General features: G+C 40.5%; 1 protein-coding gene across 7 annotated transcripts in view; it reads right to left on the bottom strand.

The window, feature by feature from the left end:
* Nucleotides 1–21489, bottom strand: part of myo18a (myosin XVIIIA) — a 72252-nt gene extending 50763 nt beyond the window's left edge. For 4 of the 7 annotated variants that reach the window (XM_023351367.1, XM_023351372.1, XM_023351373.1 and 1 more), the window contains exons 1-2: nucleotides 21379–21489; nucleotides 16769–17861 (exon numbers count right to left, since the gene is read on the bottom strand). In XM_023351367.1, coding sequence (XP_023207135.1) covers nucleotides 16769–17785 — 1017 coding nt within the window. In that variant the 5' untranslated portion in view covers nucleotides 17786–17861; nucleotides 21379–21489. The remainder of the gene's footprint in view (nucleotides 1–16768; nucleotides 17862–21378) is intronic. The other 3 variants (XM_023351369.1, XM_023351370.1, XM_023351371.1) reach the window with 1 other exon arrangement.
* Nucleotides 21490–23214: the final 1725 nt, after the last annotated feature.

The raw sequence follows: 23214 nt of genomic DNA, 5'->3' as shown, positions 1-23214 counted from the left end.
GGTTTCTGTACAGAGAAAGGAGAATGTTGCCGCATCATCACTTTTGGCACTAAAGTAACCCATGAAGTTAGGATTGTAAAAGGATTGTCCTGTAAAAGCAGGACAGACCATTTAATATAAACCTTTAGAGAGGAAAAAATTATTCCTCAACTTTTACAATTTCAATTTAACAGAGAAGTCTTTGCACTTGTCAGAACCAGAACTTTGCAAGTAAAATTCCTGTGGGTTCCCATCCATCCCTCTGTCCGTCCCTGACAGGCTTACATGAGTAACAGGTGAAGGAGGGGAACTCAGACATCTCTCCCAGAGCAAAAAGGATATTTTACCATACCAACACATTCAGGGTCTGCCACAACAAGTCTTCCCAATTGGACAACAGGCTGTTCAGATGACCGAAAAACTTGAATGTATATACAGTGAACCCTCGCTATATCGCGGTTCACCTTTCACGGTCTCGCTGCTTCACGGATTTGCATCGTGCGTTGTTTTCTGCATTCTGATTGGCTAAACAGTCTCTCCGCTTCTTCTCTACCTGTGTGTCAACAACGTTGCGGTATAATATGTACACGTACATAAAACAGCTTGCCAAATTTAACATAATCGATGGTGGCATGTCGGTTTATAAGAATCTTCTTGCCCAGAAGAAAAAAAGAGCGACAACAACTACCAATAACTATGTTCTTCTCTCGAAAAAACACACCCGCATCGCGGGCTTTAAAAGAAAAAAAAAACGCTACAGAGCAGAGTCAGGATGCAGTGTGATGGATTGAAATGTGGTTATTTCAGAGGCTGGCTAGTCTGATTTGGCTGAAGCAGTGGTCAAATCCAACCAGCAGGGGGAGTCTAGCGCTTGCGCTAGCTATAGTGAAGAGCACCGGAACTTCCTCCTTAGTTAATAATAACCGTTGGAGCAGAAGCACCGTGTCCAGCTCTTTTATTAAAACACTCCCCTTCTTCAGGTATGAGTATATATATGTACACACCTGTATATTGTAAATTAGTTTATTGACTTTCAGAAAGCTGTGAGTTCTTTTGGCACTCCGAATGTTAAATTCTGTTGTTAGCTCCGTTGTTAGCGCTGTTGCTAACATACTGCTGTTCAATCGAGTTAATAATAACCGTTGGAGCAGAAGCACCGTGTCCAGCTCTTTTATTAAAACACTCCCCTTCTTCAGGGCATTTACATTTGGAGGCACCGCTCGGATGTTGATGGTGAGGCGCTGGAATCCTACAGCAGAGGAGAACGCCCCATATCAACCACCCCATTATCAAAACCCAGGTAGTGGAGAGTGCAGCTACAACAAGGTGACGCCCAGCCAAGAGGACTGTGTATTCTGAGGTGCAGAAAAGCTACTAGGAAACAACAGTTCTGCGGTAACTGGCAAACACTATTCTTCAGCACACTTTACCACTGACGTAGAAGAAGAAAAAAATATATATACATATATGAAAAAAATGGATTCAGAAATGGACAATCTACAGTTTGAGATTAAAGGAGCCCTCTTCCAACTTACCAGTGACCAGCTGAGCGAAATATGTGATTTCCTGGGAATTTCAGGAACAAGCAAAGACAATATTACAGGCAAAAGTCGTAATATTCTTGTTTCAATGATCAGCAAGTATATTGAAAGTGACGAACTGAGACAATTAGAGGATGAAGGAATGGCAGCTTTGCTGAGTTTAATGGACATGATAAAATCAGTGCAGACAGTTGTCAAAAACAGCGCAGCAGAAAAAGAAAATGAGGAGGAGGAGAAATTAAGCAGAGAACTGGAACAACTAAAACTCATAGTTCAACAGAAAGAAACTGAAATGAAAACCCTGGCAAACAAAAATACAAAGGACATTAGAACAGCGTTTGCCCAGGCTTCCCCTGCCCATGAAAACAACCTCCCATGGAGAAAAGAATTTAAGATCTCAGGTCAAATTGGCGACCCTGGACAAAAGGACAGGTTAACATTTTCCAGTTTGGCCCGCCAAATAGACAATGGTCTTAGCAAAGGTTACCCTGAACCAGAGATAGTGGATGCTGTCATTAGGGCAATAGTACCTAGCCTACAACTGCGCAGCTACTTAGAAGGAAAGAGTGACCTGTCCCTTCCCACTCTTAGGAGAATCCTTCGTTCACATTATCAAGAGAGAAGTGCAACTGAGTTATATAAACAACTTACCACAGAAGTGCAGAGCAGCAGAGAGACAGCACAGAATTTTGTGATCAGAGCAATGGACTTGCGCCAAAAAATATTGTTTGCTTCACAAGAGGCTGAGTCTGGCCTTAAGTACGATCCTGCATTAGTGCAAAGCATGTTCATGCACACGGTTCTCACAGGCCTTCAGAGTGATAACATAAAGACTGATCTCCAACCTCACTTGTTGAAATCAAGTACTTCAGATGAGCTGCTCTTAGAGGTTCTCAATACTGCCTCTGCTAATGACAAAGAGAGACAGGATAAGAAGAGAAACACCACACAAAGGTCCACCGGTGTGCACGCAGTTCAGTCTAATGATACAAATAATGAGAGGAGACATGGGGGACACCAAAATGTTGCTGCACTTCCCCCAGATGTGCTGTCTGACCTGAAAGAAATCAAAGCAGATATGGTTTTGCTCAAAGATCTCAAAACTGAAGTTGCACAAATCAGAGAATCCATTTACAACAAAGAAGATAAAACTAAATTACAACCTGATGTGTGTCAAGAAGCAGAATATGGTTTTCCCCACCACAGGGCTTATGCTACTCCACAGCTTGCTCCCTGGAGCACCGAGGGTGCAGCTGCTCATCATCAAAGAGGACCTCTGCAGGAATATCAAGGAAGCTATGATCCGAGGTCAATTAGAGGAACTACTCAATTTCAACAGAGATTTGCACCACAAAGATACCCAGTGCCACGCCCCAGACCAAGGTGCCTTGCATGTCAGCAGCAGGGAGAAAATTTCTGCCAGCACTGCTACAGGTGTGGAAGCAGCGAACATTTCCAGGCTGGATGTAGAGGATATCAACGCATGCCCTCCACTGCAAGAGAACACCCTTTAAACGAAGGAAGGTTGCCCCCGAGGGACAGGGAGTAACCATGTGCACCAAAACGTCCCAAAAATGTGCCAATTGTGGAAGAATGGAAGGATCCCAAACGTTTGGACAATGTTCAGTGTGCAAAAGAGTACTTTACTGTTCCAAGGAGTGCCAGGAGAGTCATTGGCCAGAACATAAAGAGTGTAAGCCACCCACAAACACTGAAACAACTGCTGAAAACATACATCTATGCACAACTATGACAGGTAAAAAGAAAAACACACTGTCACAGAAAGACTCTACGTTAGTTGACCTTGTTGGGAAGAAGTGTCTTGTTAGCTGCTATCTACAGCAGAAGAAAACACAGGCGCTCTGGGATACTGGTTCGCAGGTTTCTGCAATTGATGAAGCCTGGAAAGCGGAGAACATCCCAGATGCGAAACTTCGAGATATAGCAGAAATTGTTAACTCAGATGATCCCCTACAACTTGAGGCTGCTAATGGCACAGAAATGCCATACATAGGATGGGTAGAAGTAATGTTTAAACTAGCAGCTGGTCTTGAAGGGTTCTATGTTCCAATGCTTGTTATGAGAGGCAGCCATCTTCCCCGTCCCATAATAGGCTTTAATGTTATTGAACGTATTATTATTAACAGACAGAAACAAATGAACTATGAAGAGACAGAGGAACTTTTAAAAACAGTGAACATGGCTTTCCCAAAACTAAAAAAAGGAAATGAAAAAGCTTTCATTAAAGCAGTGAGTGTGGAGCGAACAAGTGAGTACCTAGTTAACACAGCATGTCAGAGAATGACTGTACCAAGCCGTAGTACCGTCCAAGTAAAATGCAGAATAAATGTCCGACCTTTCAAAGAGGACACAACTCTAGTGTTTGAGCCAGATGAAAACCCACTGTGGCCAGAGGGACTTCAGTTTTGTGACACACTATTTCGAATACACAGAGGTGCACAGCCCAATGTTATCCTTAGTGTACAAAACCCCACTGATCGTGACATTACACTAACAAAAAGAACAGTTATAGGCACAGCACAGTCAGTTACATCTGTGTATCCATTCAGCCTAAACGACTATTCACATTTGTCTGCTTCTGTAAATCAGATTCAGACCCACCATACCAAAGATGACGCTTCCACAGAACCCTGGGATCCACCGATTGATCTCAGTCACCTGAATGAGACTCAAAGACAGATCGTACGTGAGATGTTAAGGGAGGAGTCAGATTCTTTCTCCCTATCAGACAGTGATATTGGCTGTATAGAGAAACTACAGTTAAAAATTAAACTGAAAGATTCTGAACCGGTTGCTCGTACCTACATGTCTGTTCCTAAACCATTGTACGATGAAATGAAGAACCACCTAACTGATTTGATTGTGCAAGGATGGATTGAGAAATCTCACTCATCCTATGCTTCCCCCATTGTTTGTGTCAGGAAAAAGTGTGGTTCGTTGCGTTTGTGCATCGACTACAGAGAACTAAATCGGAAAACGTACCCTGATCGACAGCCAATCCCCAGAGTTCAGGATATTATGGATGGACTTGGTGGAAACACCATGTTCTCACTGCTTGACCAGGGAAAGGCGTACCACCAGGGGTTCATGGCGAAAGACAGTAAGGAGTTGACAGCTTTTGTCACGCCCTGGGGCTTATATCAGTGGGCTAGGATTCCATTTGGGCTTATGAATGCCCCAGCAGCCTTCCAACGCTGCATGGAAGAGTGCCTAGAAGGGCTGCGTGACAAAATATGTGTACCATATTTAGATGATACACTAGTTTTTAGTAAAACATTTGAAAGTCATGTTAATGATGTTCGAAACGTTTTGCAAAGACTCAGACAACATGGGATAAAACTAAAACCCAGCAAATGTGAGCTGTTTAAGAATGAAGTCCGTTACCTCGGGAGGATTGTATCAGCCGAGGGAAATAAGATAGATCCTTCTGACACTGCAGCTGTCCAGGTTTTAAAAGACAAAGAACCAAAAACAGTCGGTGAGTTGAGGCAAATTTTAGGACTGTTAAGTTACTACCGTCAGTATATCAAAGATTTCTCCCGCATTGCTGCCCCTCTGTATGATCTAACTAAGGGGCCAGTTAAAGATCAGAACCAGTCGTGCTGTAAGGGGAGGAAGTCACAAAACTGCAGGAATGCAAAAGTAGTGCCATCCCACACTCCAATTGAGTGGACAGACAGTCACCAACAAGTTCTTGAGCAACTGATAAATTGTCTGACTCAGCCACCCATATTGGCATTTCCAGATTTTTCTCTCCCATTCGTTCTTCATACAGACGCATCCAGTAAAGGCCTTGGAGCCGTACTGTATCAAAAACAAAACGGAAAGTTGCGCGTCATTGCATATGGATCGCGAACACTGTCAGCACCAGAAAAAAATTATAATCTTCATTCAGGCAAATTAGAATTTCTTGCTCTTAAATGGGCTATCACAGAGAAATTTCGCGATTATTTATACTATGCCCCCTTTTTCACCGTTTACAGTGACAACAACCCCCTAACTTATGTGTTATCAACTGCAAAGCTGAATGCCACAGGGAGTAGATGGGTTGCAGAGCTCGCCGACTTTAATTTCACAGTTAAATATCGTCCGGGCAAAGAAAACATTGATGCTGATAGCTTGTCTCGGATGCCACTGGATGTAGAGAACTTGATGGCTGAGTGCACAGAGGAGATGTCTTATGATGCTGTAGGAGCGACTGTAATGGCAGTAGAGACACAGTTCGAGCCAAATGCCTCCTGGTCAATGCCTACCTCTATTTGCAGTATGCTAGACACTCAGGGGAACTCTGTTTCATTAGCCCCAGCAGCTATACAACAAGACCAAAAAGATGATTTACTTATTGGGGTGGTGTTGCAGTCCAAATTGTCTGGAGTGAGACCCCCACGACATGAGCTAAACAGGCTTGGGCCACAGGGTCGGTGTTTAGTAAGGGAATGGGATAAATTGGAGTTGGATGAATCTGGGGTGCTTTGGAGAAAGACTGCCCACAGGAAGCAATTGGTTCTTCCAGAACAACACAAAGCAAGGGTCCTAAATGACCTACATGATCAGATGGGCCATCAGGGCACTGATAGGACAGTATCATTGATCAGGGATCGTTTTTTTTGGCCCTACATGCGGCGCGAAATAGAACAGTATGTAATGAGATGTACCTGTCTGAAACAGAAAAGACCTAGCCGTGAGACAAGGGCTCCCCTTGTAAACATAGTCACCACACAGCCCTTTGAACTTGTGTCAGTGGACTTTCTCCATCTAGATAGGTGTAAAGGTGGCTATGAATACATATTAGTGATTGTGGACCATTTCACACGATTCGCACAGGCATACCCTACAACATCAAAATCTGGGAAGACAGTAGCTGACAAAATATTCAATGATTATGCACTAAGATTTGGGTTCCCAGCACGGATCCACCATGACCAAGGTGGCGAGTTTGAAAACCAACTTTTCTCTCAGCTCTCCAAATATTGCAGTATGGCAGGATCAAAGACTTCCCCATACCACCCTCAGGGAAATGGTCAAGTCGAACGCTTTAATCGGACACTGATTCAGATGCTCAAAACCCTCACAGACAGGGACAAGACAAACTGGAAAGACTCTCTGAATAAACTTGTCTTTGCCTACAACTGCACACGCACAGAGGTGACAGGATTCTCACCATTTTATCTGTTATATGGCCGCTCCCCAAAACTACCCATTGACTTGTTGTTCGGTCTACCAGCAGAAACCGGTAACCAGGATCACCATGCTTATGTTGAACAGTGGAAAGAAAGGATGCAGCAGGCGTATGCCATTGCACAAGAAAATGTGCAGAAATCTGCCCAAAGAAACAAAAGAATCTATGATGCAAAAGTAAGGAGCTCAATGTTGTTTCCAGGAGACCGGGTGCTAGTGAGGAATTTGACTCCTCGTGGTGGTCCTGGTAAACTCAGGAATTATTGGGAGGATGTCATACATACCGTTGTTCGCCAAGTGGGAAAAGATGTCCCAGTGTATGAACTAAGACCTGAACATGGGAAAGGAAGATGTAGAACACTTCACAGGAATCACATCTTGCCTTGCGATCACTTACCACTGGAAACTAGGACAAACAGACCTGTAAAGAATAAAAGAAAAGCTACAGCAAAAGAGGACACTAGGGAGGAATGTGAGGAAGAGGACGATGAAGATGATTATTATCCCATGAACTTATTTCATTCATCAATTCAGCCAGCGACATCAGCAAGTGAGGCACCTGTAGCTACACCTGATTCTTCTGAACCAACACCAATGGAGCGCGCATTGGAAGCTCACCAGCTTGACTTTGATTCTGAACATCAGTCAGGAAACCAGGTGATTCAAACTCAACACTCACCTGATACTGGTGCAGCGACATCCATGACCCCAACTGATCACACTTGTTGCTCTTCTGAATGTGAAATGGACATAAGACCACATCGACCACAAAGACTGCGTCGGCCCCCAAAGACACTAAAATATGATAAAATGGGTTCTCCATCGTGTTACAGTATTGCTGCACTTCCCTCTTATGCAAGACTTCCAACTTGGATGCATCCTGTACAGCTATGCAACAACCAGCACCTTTACTTGTATGGACTGTAAAATGAAATATGTGGACTTTTTCCAAATGTGGCACTTAAGAAGTGATAAGGAAAACAGACTGGTTTTGAGGATGCTTAAGGCACCAGAAGTGAGGACATTATAAACTTGCTTATATGATTTGTAAGAAATACTGTGAACTGACTTATGTGGAAATTTAAAATTTCAATGTTCTTTAGCAGTGTTCGTGAAGCTTTTCTAAGTTTTTCGAGTGACAAAATGTGACTCAAAAAAATTGTATGTTTCATAACTCCAGGTTTGTAAGACTCATTGTAGAACCGCCCTTATAAAAGTATTTCATGATGTTGAGGACAACATCTAACTTTGAGGGGGAGTATGTGATGGATTGAAATGTGGTTATTTCAGAGGCTGGCTAGTCTGATTTGGCTGAAGCAGTGGTCAAATCCAACCAGCAGGGGGAGTCTAGCGCTTGCGCTAGCTATAGTGAAGAGCACCGGAACTTCCTCCTTAGTTAATAATAACCGTTGGAGCAGAAGCACCGTGTCCAGCTCTTTTATTAAAACACTCCCCTTCTTCAGGTATGAGTATATATATGTACACACCTGTATATTGTAAATTAGTTTATTGACTTTCAGAAAGCTGTGAGTTCTTTTGGCACTCCGAATGTTAAATTCTGTTGTTAGCTCCGTTGTTAGCGCTGTTGCTAACATACTGCTGTTCAATGGAGTTAATAATAACCGTTGGAGCAGAAGCACCGTGTCCAGCTCTTTTATTAAAACACTCCCCTTCTTCAGGGCATTTACAGCAGCGGCTCAGTCAAAAAAGCAGTGAAATACACGTGAGTCACTATTTGTCCTACTGTACTTTGTTTTGTTTTTTTTCATAATCATTTTTCATTTTCTGCTGTTCTAATCCAATGACTCGGGTCGCGGTGGGGCGGCGCTGATCTCCGCAATTCGGGCACGGGAATCCGCCTTCAGTTCGTATTGATGATTAAAATTATTATTTTACAGTACAGTAGTTATTTGTAAAAAACAAAAACAAAAAAAATTTATACAGTACTTTTATTTGTTAAACAAATGTTTGGGCCTGTAAAAAGGTTTTGGTCTTTGGTTTCAATGTATTATGGAGTATTTTTATTGTATAATAATTGTGAAAAAAATAAAGGTTATTACTTCGCAGATTTCGCATATCACGGGTTCTTTTTGGAAAGTAACCCCCGCGAAAAACTTGGGTTTACTGTATATATGTGTATATATATATTAAACTGAGACCTGAGTCTGGATTTCGTACAAACAACCAAAGATAGTATGACAATAAAAAGTCCTTGGATCCTTTCCAAGCCCAGCCCAGCCACCTAGACCCAAAATCCAAAGTAGCGATTTCATAAAGTCAACAGATTCTGCTGTTTACAACTTACAAACATGTAATCCTTTCGTGAGTTTTGACTGAATTGTTATAACTACGAGGCTAACGTTGGTCCTAACTCAGTTTTAATCAATATAAAAGTCCCTTATATTGATAAAAGGCCTAAAAAGTCCAGCAAATCTTAAAGATAGACATTAGTTCTGGAGACAGACGTATACTGCATAGAAAACAAAATAATCCATTTAGTAAACCACATTCCCACACATTAAGCTGTTTCCCCTCCTCCATTTCCTGCATCCACAGAACTTCATTACACTTCCCTCAGAAGAAAATGTCAGATGGATGGGGTCAGGAAGTGGCCTATTTGTTCCAGAGCAGATTCCACAAATACCAGAAAGCAATGCAAAAGGAGGGGACTGCTCTCCAGCAGCTTCCTTTAAAGCTGTTAAGTCAAGTAAACAATGGCCTCTTACTTTTGATATCTCTTCTAACTTTATTCCTGCTGCAAGTTTCACATAATTAAGAAGCAAAAGCCCCTCCTCTGCAAGACCCTAATCAGGCTCATCTTTCGTGTAACAGAGGGAGTGACAGCATGTTAAACTCCAAGCAGGAAAGGAAGACACTAGTTTTCATTCATGACAAATGTAACTTGTGGAATTTGACTTTAATTTAAAAACTGCTTCAATACAAATTTCAATCAATAGCTAAATAAAATATGTAGGGACCCACACACCCTGTACGTACATGAACATCAGGATAGGCTGACAGTGGTACTATGGTACAACGCAGGACTATGGCATGTTTAACAGTCAAAAGGGTAGGGAAATGTGCTTTACATGCAGTATTATAGGAGTAATATAATAAAACATACTTCTGCTGAAAATAAAGCAGAATTAATGATTGCTTCTCCTCAGTTACTCTCTTATTTTACCATCCGCAACAGTACTGTCTCTACTGTGGATAATTCCTTTCCAGTTTCAAAGAACCTCTCTTCCTCAGGAAGTTTGAAACCTGGCTAACTGAACTTGCAAGTAGTCTATATGTGGAAAGACTGAGATATGAGTTTTCTAGGATATGAAATCCAGTGTTGGAACATGTGAATGAGCAACGATGCTCCCTTTACTCAACCACCTTACTTAAGTCTCTTCCAGATAAGATGGACTGCAAAGAACACAGTTGTGAACTTTTCCCCGGCATTTAATTTATGTATTTATTAGTTGTTTTATTATCATTTTATTATTTATTTGCTTGTGTAATATTGGGAATTTTTTTGTTTGAATTTGTCAAGTTGTCTCAGTCTCAGGTGCTTATTGTTTTTTGATATAGATTTACTTAAATAAATCAAGTGTTAAAAAAAAAAGTTTGTTTTGTTTGTACAAGTCCACAATACTGGGAGACTTACTGTCAAGTCTTAAGAACTCAATAAAGGAAATATTTTCAGTTCAAAGTAGCTAAAAACAAAATGTAAAATGTTATATTAAAAAAGCACAGATTTGTGGTAATATGTTGACTACTTTGTAATCTACGCCTCAATTCAGATACCTAAACATTTAAGCACACAGGAACTGATTCATTTCAACTTAAATCCATGAGAAAAAGAAAGGTAAAAAAATTGTTTTAATCAACTTAATGTCTTTAATAAACTCTGTGGCCAGGAAAAAGCTTTAGTGTAGCCCAGCTAGAGCTAATAATAAACCTCTGATTGTCTTATTGTTCAGTCAGGTTTAATGCTTTGTTAGGAATATCCTGCGCAAACACGTCGCAGCTGAGAAGAATAGCAGGATCCTGTCTGTGGGTTATATTCATGTCTGTGTGGACAGACATCATCCTGCTGGAAGTTTACAGTCATCAGGCAAAAGGTTGGTGTGTCAAAAACAGTTCCAATTCATTTCATTACAGAAAAATAATACTTTGATGTCACTGCAAAAGTTGTCACTAACAAGCTGTCAGGTCAATATTAGATTTTTTTAATTATTTTTTTTGTCACTTTTTTTTCATAGAAAAAAACTGTTTTCTTATATAGGGTGTTTTTATACACCTTTTCAAAACTGAATCATTATTGTTAGCTTCTCTTTATTTAAAATCTGTATTCTAATGGCATTTATTATAAAAAGGAATTTATTGCTTTTTACACATGCGGGGCAAAAAACTAAGTAAAACCTGCTTTATCCAAATGTTTTGTGTTCCAGGACTCTGAGATTGTATCCTGTTTGACTGAATCAGTCTTGTCATTCTGGAGTGATTTTGTCTCAAGTTTAGTTGCAACTTATAATTCCTCACACAATGAACAGAAAAAGAATATCTGGGAACAAAAAGATATGAAAATTTGATCACGTTGCTAACTAAAGAATGTAAGAAAAATGGTTGTGGCACTGCTCTCATTTGATCACAACGAACAACAAAGTAGTCCTCAGTGTGCTGTGTGGAAATCATTAGAGCTGAGCCTTATATGACACAAAGTGAGTCTTGTCTTCAGTCACAGTGGAATATTTCCATAGAACAAACACTGGGAACAATACTTGCTCGGTGTATCAATGCACCAAGAGCACAATATGGATTACACAGTGATCCTGGACAGAACAGGGGCCTAGAGTGCTTTAGCATATGCTGATTCAGTCAGAATAATTTTAAATAATCAATCTTCTTCTTGAAATCATGACAAAAAATAAACATCATCCTCCTGGAAAATATTTATCTACTCAAAAGCATTTAAGTTAATCTACATTAAGGGTTCTTTCTTCTCAGTGTGACATCCATGATTGGATCAAGTCCAACCCATTTGAACAGACAGGATGAACATGGGAGAAATACCCTTACAGGTGAGAAGGCAATCACGGCTCTACTAAGCTTTAGCTTTCCATTCCAGAGTTAGCGCTGCTTATTGTGGCAGCATATTTCAGTAGCTCTGCTACATTAGTTCTGATTAGTTTTTTTTGTAAACATTTGTTCATAATTTATTTTGTTGCACCATTTCATGTTTGGATGGTGTTTCCCTCTGGTTTGGATGCTGTGCAGCTGGAAGGATTTATGCTGTTACTATTTTTGTTCTTGTTGTTATATCATTCTTATTACATTTTGATTTATTGAGCAAGACATGCTGAATGTAGAAGGAATAACTGTTCTTCCCAGATAAAACAGATGTTCACTATGGATCATGTTTAGGCAAGTCTGTTTTAGGTACTACGCTGTTCCTGACTAAATGATATAAGTCTAAATGATATGATAAGAGTGTGTGAGGTGGGATAGGTTATTAATTCATTAATAACCTATCCCACCTCACACACTCTTGACCCCAGCATTGCTATTTACAGTATACTGACTCTGCTGCTCAACAGATGAGCTTGTTGCTTTGTGCTTTGATCGTTAGCTGATCCAAGGGGCTACACTTAGGGAAGGAAGGGACATTTTGGGACAATGTGTTGGTAAATAAACAACTTTAAGAGTTAACTGAGGTAATCTGCTCATGGACCAACTGGTAAAGCTGCAGTACGTAACTTTTAGTATTTAAAAAAAGTATTTTACATATTTGTTAAAACCGTCACTACGTTGTGACAGTGTGAGACACAAACTACTCCACTTAAACATGTCGACTACTTTGAGGATGAAATGAGTTGGAAAGAAAAACCAGTTAAAGATAACAAATATGTGATAGAAGGAAATGTAGAAGCACTGGTAGGCAGAAAAACAAGCTTTTCATAAAATAAACTTAATACAGGAGAAAAAGTGAACACAGTAGGGCAAACAGTCAGGTTTGACAAGCTCGTTAAAGAGTACTCGCTAGTCATCAAAGGTCTTGGAGAGATTAAAGGTTACAACCACAAGGTTATAGTCGATAAAAAGCTCCAGTCTGTAGCACAGGGTTTAAGGAGGCTGGCTTATCCCATGTTAGAAGCTGTAAATCAGGAGCTTGCTAAGACGCTTGAACCAAGTATGATAGAAGAAGTGAATAAAAGATCAGAATAGGATTTTAACATCTAAGAAAGACGCAAACGAAGTTAGGCCATGCGGAGACCTTAGGGGAGTGAATAGAGCAATGATCAGAGAAAGACACCCAGTACCAACAGTATAGCATCTTACTGGTAGTGCAGGGAGCAGAAGCGTTTTGCTACAAGAGACACAGAAGGGATTTTGACAGAGCAATTTATCCACAGAATTAAGATTCCTGACGACATTCATCACACAAAGAGGGTGTTGCCACTTCAAAAAGTCTTTCAGAGGTTTCCAAACAGAGGTTTAACCCTTAACAGAGACAAGCCCATCTTTGGATTGCAACAGATTGAGACACTCGGACATGTAATCACAGACACAGGAATTAAACCAGACCAGTGAGAGGACAAAGCCACCTACAAAGGGCCAGACCTGAAATTCGTACAAAACTATGCAAACTTATCAGAACCATTGACAGCCATGCTTGTCCCTTCCTTGTTTGTGGACGAGTGAAACAGAATTATCATTTCAAGTAATTAAACAAGCACTGGTGAGTGAGCCATGCCTGGCCTACTTTAAACTGGATGTATCAACTGTTGTCATTAGTGATGCTGGTCCAGCAGGATTAGGAGCAGCTTTGCTACAGACCCAATCAGATGGACAGAAGAAACCAGTTGCTCATGCAAGCCGTTCATTGACCCCAACATAACATCAATGTTGTCAGAACATGAGGCTTTAGGATGCATATGGGCTGTGGAACATTTTAGGATGGATTTGTGGGAGGGCAAGCTTACTCTGCAAACTGACCATAAACTCTTCAAATACATGTTCAACAAAGTGAAGGTTACACTGTCACCACCATGAATACAGAGACTTGGTTTGAGACTTCAACCTTATGATTATAAGATAGAACACATAGTTGTAAAGTCCAATGTAGCAGATTCACTTTCACAACTTTCTTTACCAGAGACAGAGAACAATGAGTAAGTGGAAATAAGTGGACAGAGTGCTGGCAGTGACAATGCATGAAGTACAAGCCATGAACCTTAAGGACATGAAACAGTAAATGACAGAGAACAACACAAAGAAACAACTGAAGACAATCAGGGGCGACAGGAAAATGGCCAAAACTAGTTCCATCAGAGCCACAGCCTTATAACAGATGTACTGGAGAGTTTAAAACATATGATGAACCAGTGCTGAGAGGACACAGGATATTGCTACCAAGAGCAATGGTGAAGCGAACATTGAACATCAGAGTATCACCGTATTAAGCAACGGGAAAATTGAGGTTTCACAGATACTTCAGAACATCCAAGTGCATGTTCCTCCAGGTAGAAATGGCAGGAGGTACTTCCAAAAATACTGATGGCTTACCTTCCAACACCACACAGTGTCAGGAGTCATACTCATGTTTGAACAAGATATCTGCACAGTGTCCGAACATGGAGAAGGAATATGGACTTCCAAATGGCAAGAATAAAACAAGACCATCACAATGAATACAAAACCAAAATGAAGGAGTATGCGGACCAGACCAATCAAGCAAAAGATCATAACTTTAAGGCTGGTGATGTAGTTTGCATTGCTAGTATGGAGAATGGAAAGCTGAGTACCACATTCAAAGATATTTGCTATGTGATATTGAGAAACACTGCCGACAATGCCTTTGAACTGATCAACGCAGAAGATGGATCAAAGTGATCACAAATGTCAAACATCTTCGCCACACCCCTGTGGTAACTGACTTTGATGCTTTGGAGAATCCATTGGAACACAACGACTACTGAAACCACTTCATTGTCTGAGACCCCACCAGAACCTAACCCAACTGTATCTGAGGTCACCACTGCCAGGAAGGGCCGTGTCATCAGAAACCCCATCAGATACAGAGAGATTTGAAAATAAATGAACTAAAAGAGAGAAAAGAAATTTTACTCTTGGGTAGATGTGTAAAATAAAAATTGTTTAGATTTTTTTTTATTTGAAAAAACAAAACGGCAGCACTGTGATTTAAGTTAGAAGGAAGCTTTAGTTCTAAACAAAGAGAAAAATGTAGTGTAGTAATGTTGCTGTGTTATCGCAAGATTGTTAACATGATTGTGAGATTGACCAGACCAGGAACGAGACAAGACAACAGACATGGTACCTGAAACTGTATTGGCACATGAGTTAAAACATAAGCATAAAATGAACTAAAGGACTGTTTATTTACACAGCAAACAGATGTAGTACACCAATTTTCTGCAACAGTGAATTCAAGGTTATCATCTCTAATCCATAATTATCTAAATTACAAGAAAACAAGGCTTTACATATTGCAATGTGTGTCATCAATAAATAAGTTTCTCTTACTGAAATGAGAAAGAAATTATATTCTAATCAAATTTTTTTAGATGTACCAGTAAACCCTGTTCTAAGAGAAATGGGGAAAATATTCCTTTTGCATTACCTTGTTAAAGTATTGCAAGTAAGTATCCCTGGACCCTGTGAAAATAACTCAAAAATAGTCAAGTAGTCATGAATGTAGTTTTTCTTTCTTTACTTCTTAAGGAAAGTTTCTGTTTGTCTCAGACAGAATGGAAAGAGATGGAAAGCCCGTGTTTAACCTGTTTGCTTTTGAATTTTACACATAGGTATGTGGTGCATTTGTATCCTAAAAAGATACAAAACTTCAGATATCTCACTAATGAGATATTAACATACATGGAAAAAACTTACATTGTAGCAGAAAGATTTTCAGTACTCTCGATACCACATGAACTGACCAGTATATTATTGTGAGAGAAAAGAAATCCCAGGGAGATGTTTCCTAGGGGGCTCTGTACTGTTCAGCACACATACACTTATTCAAACAGCCCAGGAAGCTAGCAACTCACACTTTTAACATTGATTAACCGTTCATTCATACATAGAACTACTTAAAGCTCAAAGTGTGTCAGCACCACAACAAAACAAGTATTTTGTGCATCTACACATTTTCTTTGAACAGAGCCATTTTTACATGACTAAAGAGCAGAATTTATAAACATAAAGAATAAAGAAGGGCTAATGTTTAGGGTAGTTATTAATAGAGGTACACCGATTGCAATTTTCTGGTCAATTGCCAATTGCCAGTTTTTAAAAAGCCTGAAATGCCAATTCAGATTTTGACCAATAGTGATTTTTTTTTTTGTCTGAAATGTTGCAAAATATAGAAAGAATGTTGCCGAGTTGGCGTGAGTGACTCAGTGGTTGATTTTTAGACCTTTGCCGAGGTAGATAATATCAGTGGATAAGATTGCTTTCACATATAAGCATGAGCCGATCTCCTAAAGTTAAGGAAATTGGAGCCTATTTATCAGCTCGCTGATTTATCGGTGCACCGCTAAAGAATGCTCTAATGACTCTGAAGCTCTTTAGACCCACTGTTGTGGCTCTCAAAGCTGTGGTGAAAACTTATTAAAATTTAGCAAAATTTTATAACATGTAAAGATCAGAAATAAAAGCTAGTCTTAGCAGTTTTTTGCATCAACAGTGTTAGGAATACTTTTAGATTAATTATTTTTTTCTCTCCAATGAATAACCCAAATGCTTGTTTTTTTTAAAGCAAGGTAACGAACATGCTTAAATAGTACCTGTATTTTTAAACAGAAATATTAATTATATTAATAATTTAATATCATCTTGCTATTCACTGAAAGCTACATCTATCCCTTCCCTCAGCAGAAGTTCTGAGCAGGAGAACAGAACTACAGTGCATAGAATGTACCTAACAGGAGATGCATGATGTCTCAACAACATTGTCTAATGCTTCATAATATAATATCATATTGTAACTACTCTTAAGTTAAGTTTCCCTCTTAATGGAGTAGAAGAAAGCTGCTTACGTGTCGGGCCTCTCTGCACAGCCCCTCGATGTTCCTCAGCCAGCAGCGGCTCAGCTCGCTCAGCTCCAGGATGGGCTGGACCTTCAGCCTCACTGCGTCTCCTGACTGACGGATCATCTCAACTATCTCATCACGGCTCTTGTTCTCCACATTCCGTCCGTTTATCTCCACCAGCCTGTCGCCAGGCACAAGTCCGAGCGCCAAGTCCTTAGTGCCAGCACCAGGCTCGGCGAAGTGGACCACGCGTCTGTAGACCCCTCCATCAGGGCTGCGATCTAGCATAGTGGTACGGCGCAAAGAGAACCCAAAGTCACCAGTGTTGCGCCTCTGAAGCTCCATCTCCCGCGTTTCAGGGGCACTTGGTGCAACCACAGTAGGCAGCTGCAAAGGTGCAGGAAAAATCTTATCAACCAGTTCAGGAATGAAAACTTTTTTGGTGTCTGCCGCCTCTGGTTGAACTCTTTGGCTGTGCTTGCGAAGCATGTTGAACACTTTGCTCTCGACCTGCGGTGATGGAGCAGCAGAGTTCTGTCCAGAAGGCGTGGAGCCCTCTGACGGGCTCTCCTCCTTGCTCCTCTGGGAGAAGGAGAAACGCTTCATCATCTGCCCCATCTGTGAGGAGTTCTGCTTGGCGAGAGAACCAAAGTGAGCCACGCGGTCCCGTACAGAGCTGCGATGTCCATCCTGACCTCCTCCCTCTCCTTTCAAGTCATCAGTGGAGCTGGCCACACTGATCTGATCGTCCAAGACCATGCTGCTCCGGTTGCTGAACTCATCCGACTCAATGTCGGTGAGAGACAGCTCATTGGTGCTGGCCACTTTGATAGGAATGGGGTTGGAGATCTCCACTTTGTGCTTGGATTCCCGCTTAGCCTCCCTCTTAAGATTGAAAAAGCCCCGCCTCATGCTCATCTCCTCCAGGCTGCGCAGCTCTGCCGCGGACATTCTCTCCTTCTTCTCTTTCTTGTCTTTCTTGCTCCCTTCCTTCTCCTTGTCTTTCTTTATCAAACTAAACATGGTAACTGTCTAAATCTCCCTACACAGGTTGAGTCATGAGTCAGAAGTCTTGTTTCCAAAAGAAAAAGAAAATCCCCTGGAAAGGGAGACAGGAGAAAACTGTTAGAAACTACTATAAAACAACACTGACAACAAATGAATTCATTCACTCATTAAATATTGAGCATACTTTATTGTTTTTAAATATGTGTAGAAATCAGGGATGTAATGGTACTAAAAATAAAACCACAATTCGCTACATAGCTGGGATTTAATGTCACATTTTGGCAAGTTTCAATCAAGAGAAACACAAATGTAGAAATATGGGTTTTACTTTAATCAAAATGTTCACATTTTCTTTTCTTTTTTAAGTGGGATTTTTTTTGGCACTAGTGGGCTTTATTTGAAAGTGCTAAGACAGGAAAGCAGGTAAAAAGAGAGAGGGAAGGCATGCGGTAAAGGTCACCAGGTCGGGAATCGAACCTGCGACGAGGACTAAGACCTTCTCATGTGGGTTGTGTTTAACCCCTGTGGCACCACAGCACCCTGAAATGTTCACATTTTCTGAAAACAGTTTGATTTCATAGCCTTTCACAAAGTCAGTATAGAACTAAAGGTTCTGGTTTTGTCATGTAATCAAGTCCTTTTACAGATGAAAGAGATTGGTGTATTTGCTTAGGATTGCTTAAGTAAATCTGGGATGACATTGATAATAACAAATATTTAAATCATTTTGGAGATGTTTTGATTAAACAACTGAGTGTCAAATGGACTTGAATGCACCGTGGAGATGCAGCTGGTAGGAAACGGTCAGATGGATTTTTTTGGTTTTTATGCTACAGGCAGCTAGATTTGCACTTTATCTTATTTTACATGACAGACATGTGATGCTTAAATTTTGCTTGATGTCCTTCCAGATGAGTAGTTAAATTCAATGTGTGTGTTGATCTCAATAACTACCTCCAGTTGCAAAATCCTCAAGTCAGATGTAGTCTGTAGAATTTTGTCATTTTCCTCTATGTCAACTAGAGACACCTTGGCACCTTGTTCAGCATGGAAACAGAAAAATAGAGAAACAAACTAAAGTAGAAAGTAAAACTCCCACAGCCCTTAAATCGGAAGTAATCCAGTTATGAGGGTAGACAATGATAGACTAACTATAAAAGTTAGTTAGGGTGGACTAACTATAAAAACTGAGAATACTAAATAGCTTTAACAGGCAAAAACTATCAAATGAGGATGTAAGAGAACAGGATATGCTGTTCCTCTTTCAGCCGACAAGGCAACAACACCACAAGCTCTTGAACCAAAGTGCTGCCATAAAGCTTAGGTTTGCTCCACCTTTCTTACTGCAGCATCACCTCAGCTAAATGAGAAACATTTACGTTCCCAAACAACAGAAGTTAATGATGGTGATCGAGTCCTTCCTGCTTTGCTTTGGTGGAGCTTTTCAAGGTTCTGTGGTGAATAGCAGGATTCTGCACTTTGATTCCAGCCATAAAAGTTCTGCATGTGCACAGATTATATAAAAGGCTGTTTGTTCGGTACAGCTGCCTGGTGACTCAAATCATTCCAGAATAGCACCGCTCACCGTATTGGCATGTCAGAGAAGCTCTGCCATCTTAGTTCTGAATTGTTCTTTTCAACTGAATCAGGACTATTTTGCACTGCTGAATCCAAAAATGACATCCATTTTTCGCAATCTGGTCAGGTTTTTATTCTAATTTGATTTAGAGAAATCCGATCTTCTGACTAAATTTATTAAATTTTTTGTGACATTATCATTTCATTTCTGTTAATATTTCTCATCCAAAAGAAGTTATAGGAGGAAAAGAAAATGTTTTCTACCAGAGTGTATTAATTAATGTTACAAACTTGGATTTCTGTAAATTGAATAATAAATACTGATAAGGGTAAGTAAATGTGAATTGAACATCACGTCTCCGTCTCTTTCCTGTCCTGATGGAATCTCTCCTCCTGCTCATCACTCATTGATCTCAGATTCTCAGGAAACCGATCCAGATGTGAGAACAAGTCCTGCATTTTGATGCTCATGTTGCTCTATAGTTCAGAAAGTTGACCTGATTGAGCAAAACCAATGTGATTTTTGGATTCAGTTCATCAATATGACCCTAAAACTGTTGAAAACCCTGGACAACTTTTTGGCTGTTGACCAGTGTTACTGAAGTTGAGCCTTTTTTATTATCTCTCAGGTGTTCCTGGTGTTAAAGGAAGCACAGAAGTGGGTAGGAAACATTCACTTTCTACAGCTATAAATATGTAAAGTTACTGTGTGATAATAGACAAAGGCTTTCAGCTTCAACTGTGGCTCCCAAAATTTTCTCTTTGCTTGTTGTTCCCCATGTTTCTAATGCTGTAACCCAGTTGGGACTTAATGTCTGACTCAGGTTGCTGCATCTGCTTGTCTGTCTAATTGTAGAGTGAGTTTGACTCTGCTGAGATGACTGTTTTCATTAAAGCACATCAGTGTGTAATAGTAGTGTATATTCTTGGGAGACCCAGTTATGAGTAAACTGAATCACAGGAGAGCTTGATGAAAATCTTCACCCAGCTTTTAGAAAATAATTCAGACAGTAGAAGCTTCTAGCTCTATCTCCAGGGTTGTTATAGTAATTAATTGTTTGCACTTTGTCTTGTCACTCAAGGATTATCAGGAGAAAAAAAAGTATTTCTAATTTTATTTTTAGCTGCTCATTAACAGGCTGAAATGATCAACTGTTTGAACAGATCCATGGCAGCTGATTTTACTGAACCGGAGGATAGAATTCTCCTCAAGCCCAAAAGTCTTGAGCAACACTAAGTTGATCTTTGACTTGTTCAGATGTTCTCATTGTGATTTTCCAGATTTTCCACTTTAAGTCCTTATTTAAGGCACTTTTAGGTCTGATGGATCGACCTCGGAGTTCTCCCTTTAATGAGGAAGGAAGTTCTCTTGTAGCAGATCCATAAAAACAATGGTGAACAAGTTAAGGAGCCTGGAGAAATGCTATATTGATCTGGCACAACCAATTCCAATAAGTGACAAATAGCATTTCTCGCTCAAAGATGTTTCTGACCAGGCCTTTTCCAGTCATCTCAGGGAGAAGTGTTGACACTGACAGAGAGCAGCTGGAACATTACCGTCATGTTTCAATGTCGGGCCGACTGGGGGACGTTTCAACCACCCTCCTATGTGACTAAATATGTTCAGAAGGTGAGGATAAAACCTGGACTAGAGGGGACAAAAGCATGACAGGGCTAAAATAGGTGGAGCTACATTAGCAAGCTAAGCTGCTGTTTGGTTTGCTTGTCTCGGTTTTCTAACAACACATAGGACTGTTATTCCACTCGGTACGAGAAACACTACTGGCGTACATCCATGCAGGGGTTTCAGGCTTTGTTTTACTTTAGGCAGTCTAGCTAGCTAACTAGCATAATTGGCTCAGGTCACAGCATTAGTAGTTTACCCTCATTTTTCACAAGGCGACACTGGAACAAAACACCGGGATAGTGTGAAAATGTTTCACTCTAGAGCGGCCTCAGCACGGCTTCTTTCACACTATCTGGGTCCCCTCACTTCTAGCACATAAAGAGCAATAGCAAGAAATACTCACTGTGCTCCAAACAGGGCTGGTGCCTTGCCTATGGGCGCAGTTCGGTTCGTTTGGAACACAAACCACAGAATGTAAGAACTGCCAGCTCCCTGTCCGCCTCTCATGCAAGCCAGACAGATTGGAGGAGGTCAACCTGCGCCATCTGTTGGGCATTCAGTGGAATTACACAAAGCACATCTGCGTGTCAGAGACTGGAATGTAGAGTTCTTCCCAGATTAGTCCGGGCCGAACGGCTCTTCGTTTTTTCCCTTAAGGCACTTTACTAGTAAGCAGCGTTTAGATGCATTGGTTGTGAGAATCACAACCAAAGTTTTAGGATTTTAATCCTAAAACATTTCAAATATCCCATTAAAAGTCAGCTTTAGAAACAGAATCGTCTGGTTATTTTTATTCAACGGTCATAAACAGAACCCGGTTCCTTCATAAATCATTTCAGTGGATTTGTCTTTCCCACTGATATTTAACAGTCTAAAAATAGCAGCTGGGGTGATGTTGGGGGTACTGTTTGGACCTGTCTACATTATTCTTAACTTCCTTCATCTTTTTATCAGTATTTAACCCTTTACATCCAAATCTCAGTGTTGACAGGGAATCTTTTCAGCTTTCACCTCCAGCTGCTTGTTAATTCTACAACTTTCCTCTGTGTTCTAATAAAATGTCTTCCCCTCCATTTTCTGTCACATTTTATTGCCATTTCATTTTTAATTTTAGTGACACTTCTCGCCTCTCCCTTTGTTAATTTATCTGCCATGTCTGCTATAATAACCAGTGATATTATCTGAACCCTATATGAAACCATAACCATAACTATCCAGAGGAGAGTTCTTCCCTGCTGACAGATTGAACCAAACTTACAGTCCAGGTTTCTCCTACAGCTCCCTCTCCTTCTTAACCTCCTAACTAGTCTCTAGCTAAGAATTTGACAAGGCTGCCTGCATGGTTCAACAAAGTTTATTTTGAGATGTAATATAGTTTCCTAAGGACACAGGTGGAGCTGCTCTAATACAGACTCACCTGGCTGTGGGTAGATCTCTGATGCTTTGTGTCTTTGAACCCTGCTAATGAATACCTGAGCCCTGCTGACACTCATTGTAATCTCCCCTGATATATTCATATGCTGTTTTCCTATATGACTGAATATATGTGGGGAAAAAAGGAGAGAGAGCATGTGAGAAGGAAAACATGCTTGTTCTTGTGAATGTAAGTTGGAATGTGGCTTGTCTGGGTGTTCATGAATAAGTCATTGAGGAATGTTTATGTTGTTGACTCACTCAGTTTGAATTGAGGGCGTTCTTACCGCCCTGAATAGACAGGTTGATTCTCTTAAAAATTCTGTAGATTTCCATCCAACCTGACTCACTGCATTCAAGAACCATCAGACTTTTAAATGTCCTTTACATTTTGGGCAATTTATAACTGAATTGGACAACAATTTTGTCTGTTTGATGCAGCTTACTGGCAAAATCATTTATTCAGTTCTAGTTGCTACCTAAATAAATCACCGGCTGTATCTCAGCTGGAGAGGAAATCTGTGGGTGAGATGGTTTCAGAGTATATATTTAATCTGCACCATAACAAACAGAATATTCTAATAATTTGGACTCAGGATTTCGTGGACTGGTTCTGGCTCGACATGGGGAATACCAAGGAACTGGTGGTGGATTTCTGGAGGTGCAGACTCACCTCACTGACCCTGGTTGAAATAGAAGACTCTTAAAAGTACCTGCGTGTTAACCTAGATTGGAGTCATTTCAATGAAAAGGTCAGGTTAGGGTCTACCTGAAGAGAACCATGAGGTATTTTGGAGTACTGAAACCTTTTATGACTCATTTTCTG

This window comes from Xiphophorus maculatus, chromosome 18, assembly GCF_002775205.1.
Source record: "Xiphophorus maculatus strain JP 163 A chromosome 18, X_maculatus-5.0-male, whole genome shotgun sequence".
In the NCBI taxonomy this organism is placed as follows: domain Eukaryota; kingdom Metazoa; phylum Chordata; class Actinopteri; order Cyprinodontiformes; family Poeciliidae; genus Xiphophorus; species Xiphophorus maculatus.
The sequence above is the reverse complement of the archived record's forward strand: the minus strand, read 5'-3'. Positions and strand labels throughout refer to the sequence as shown.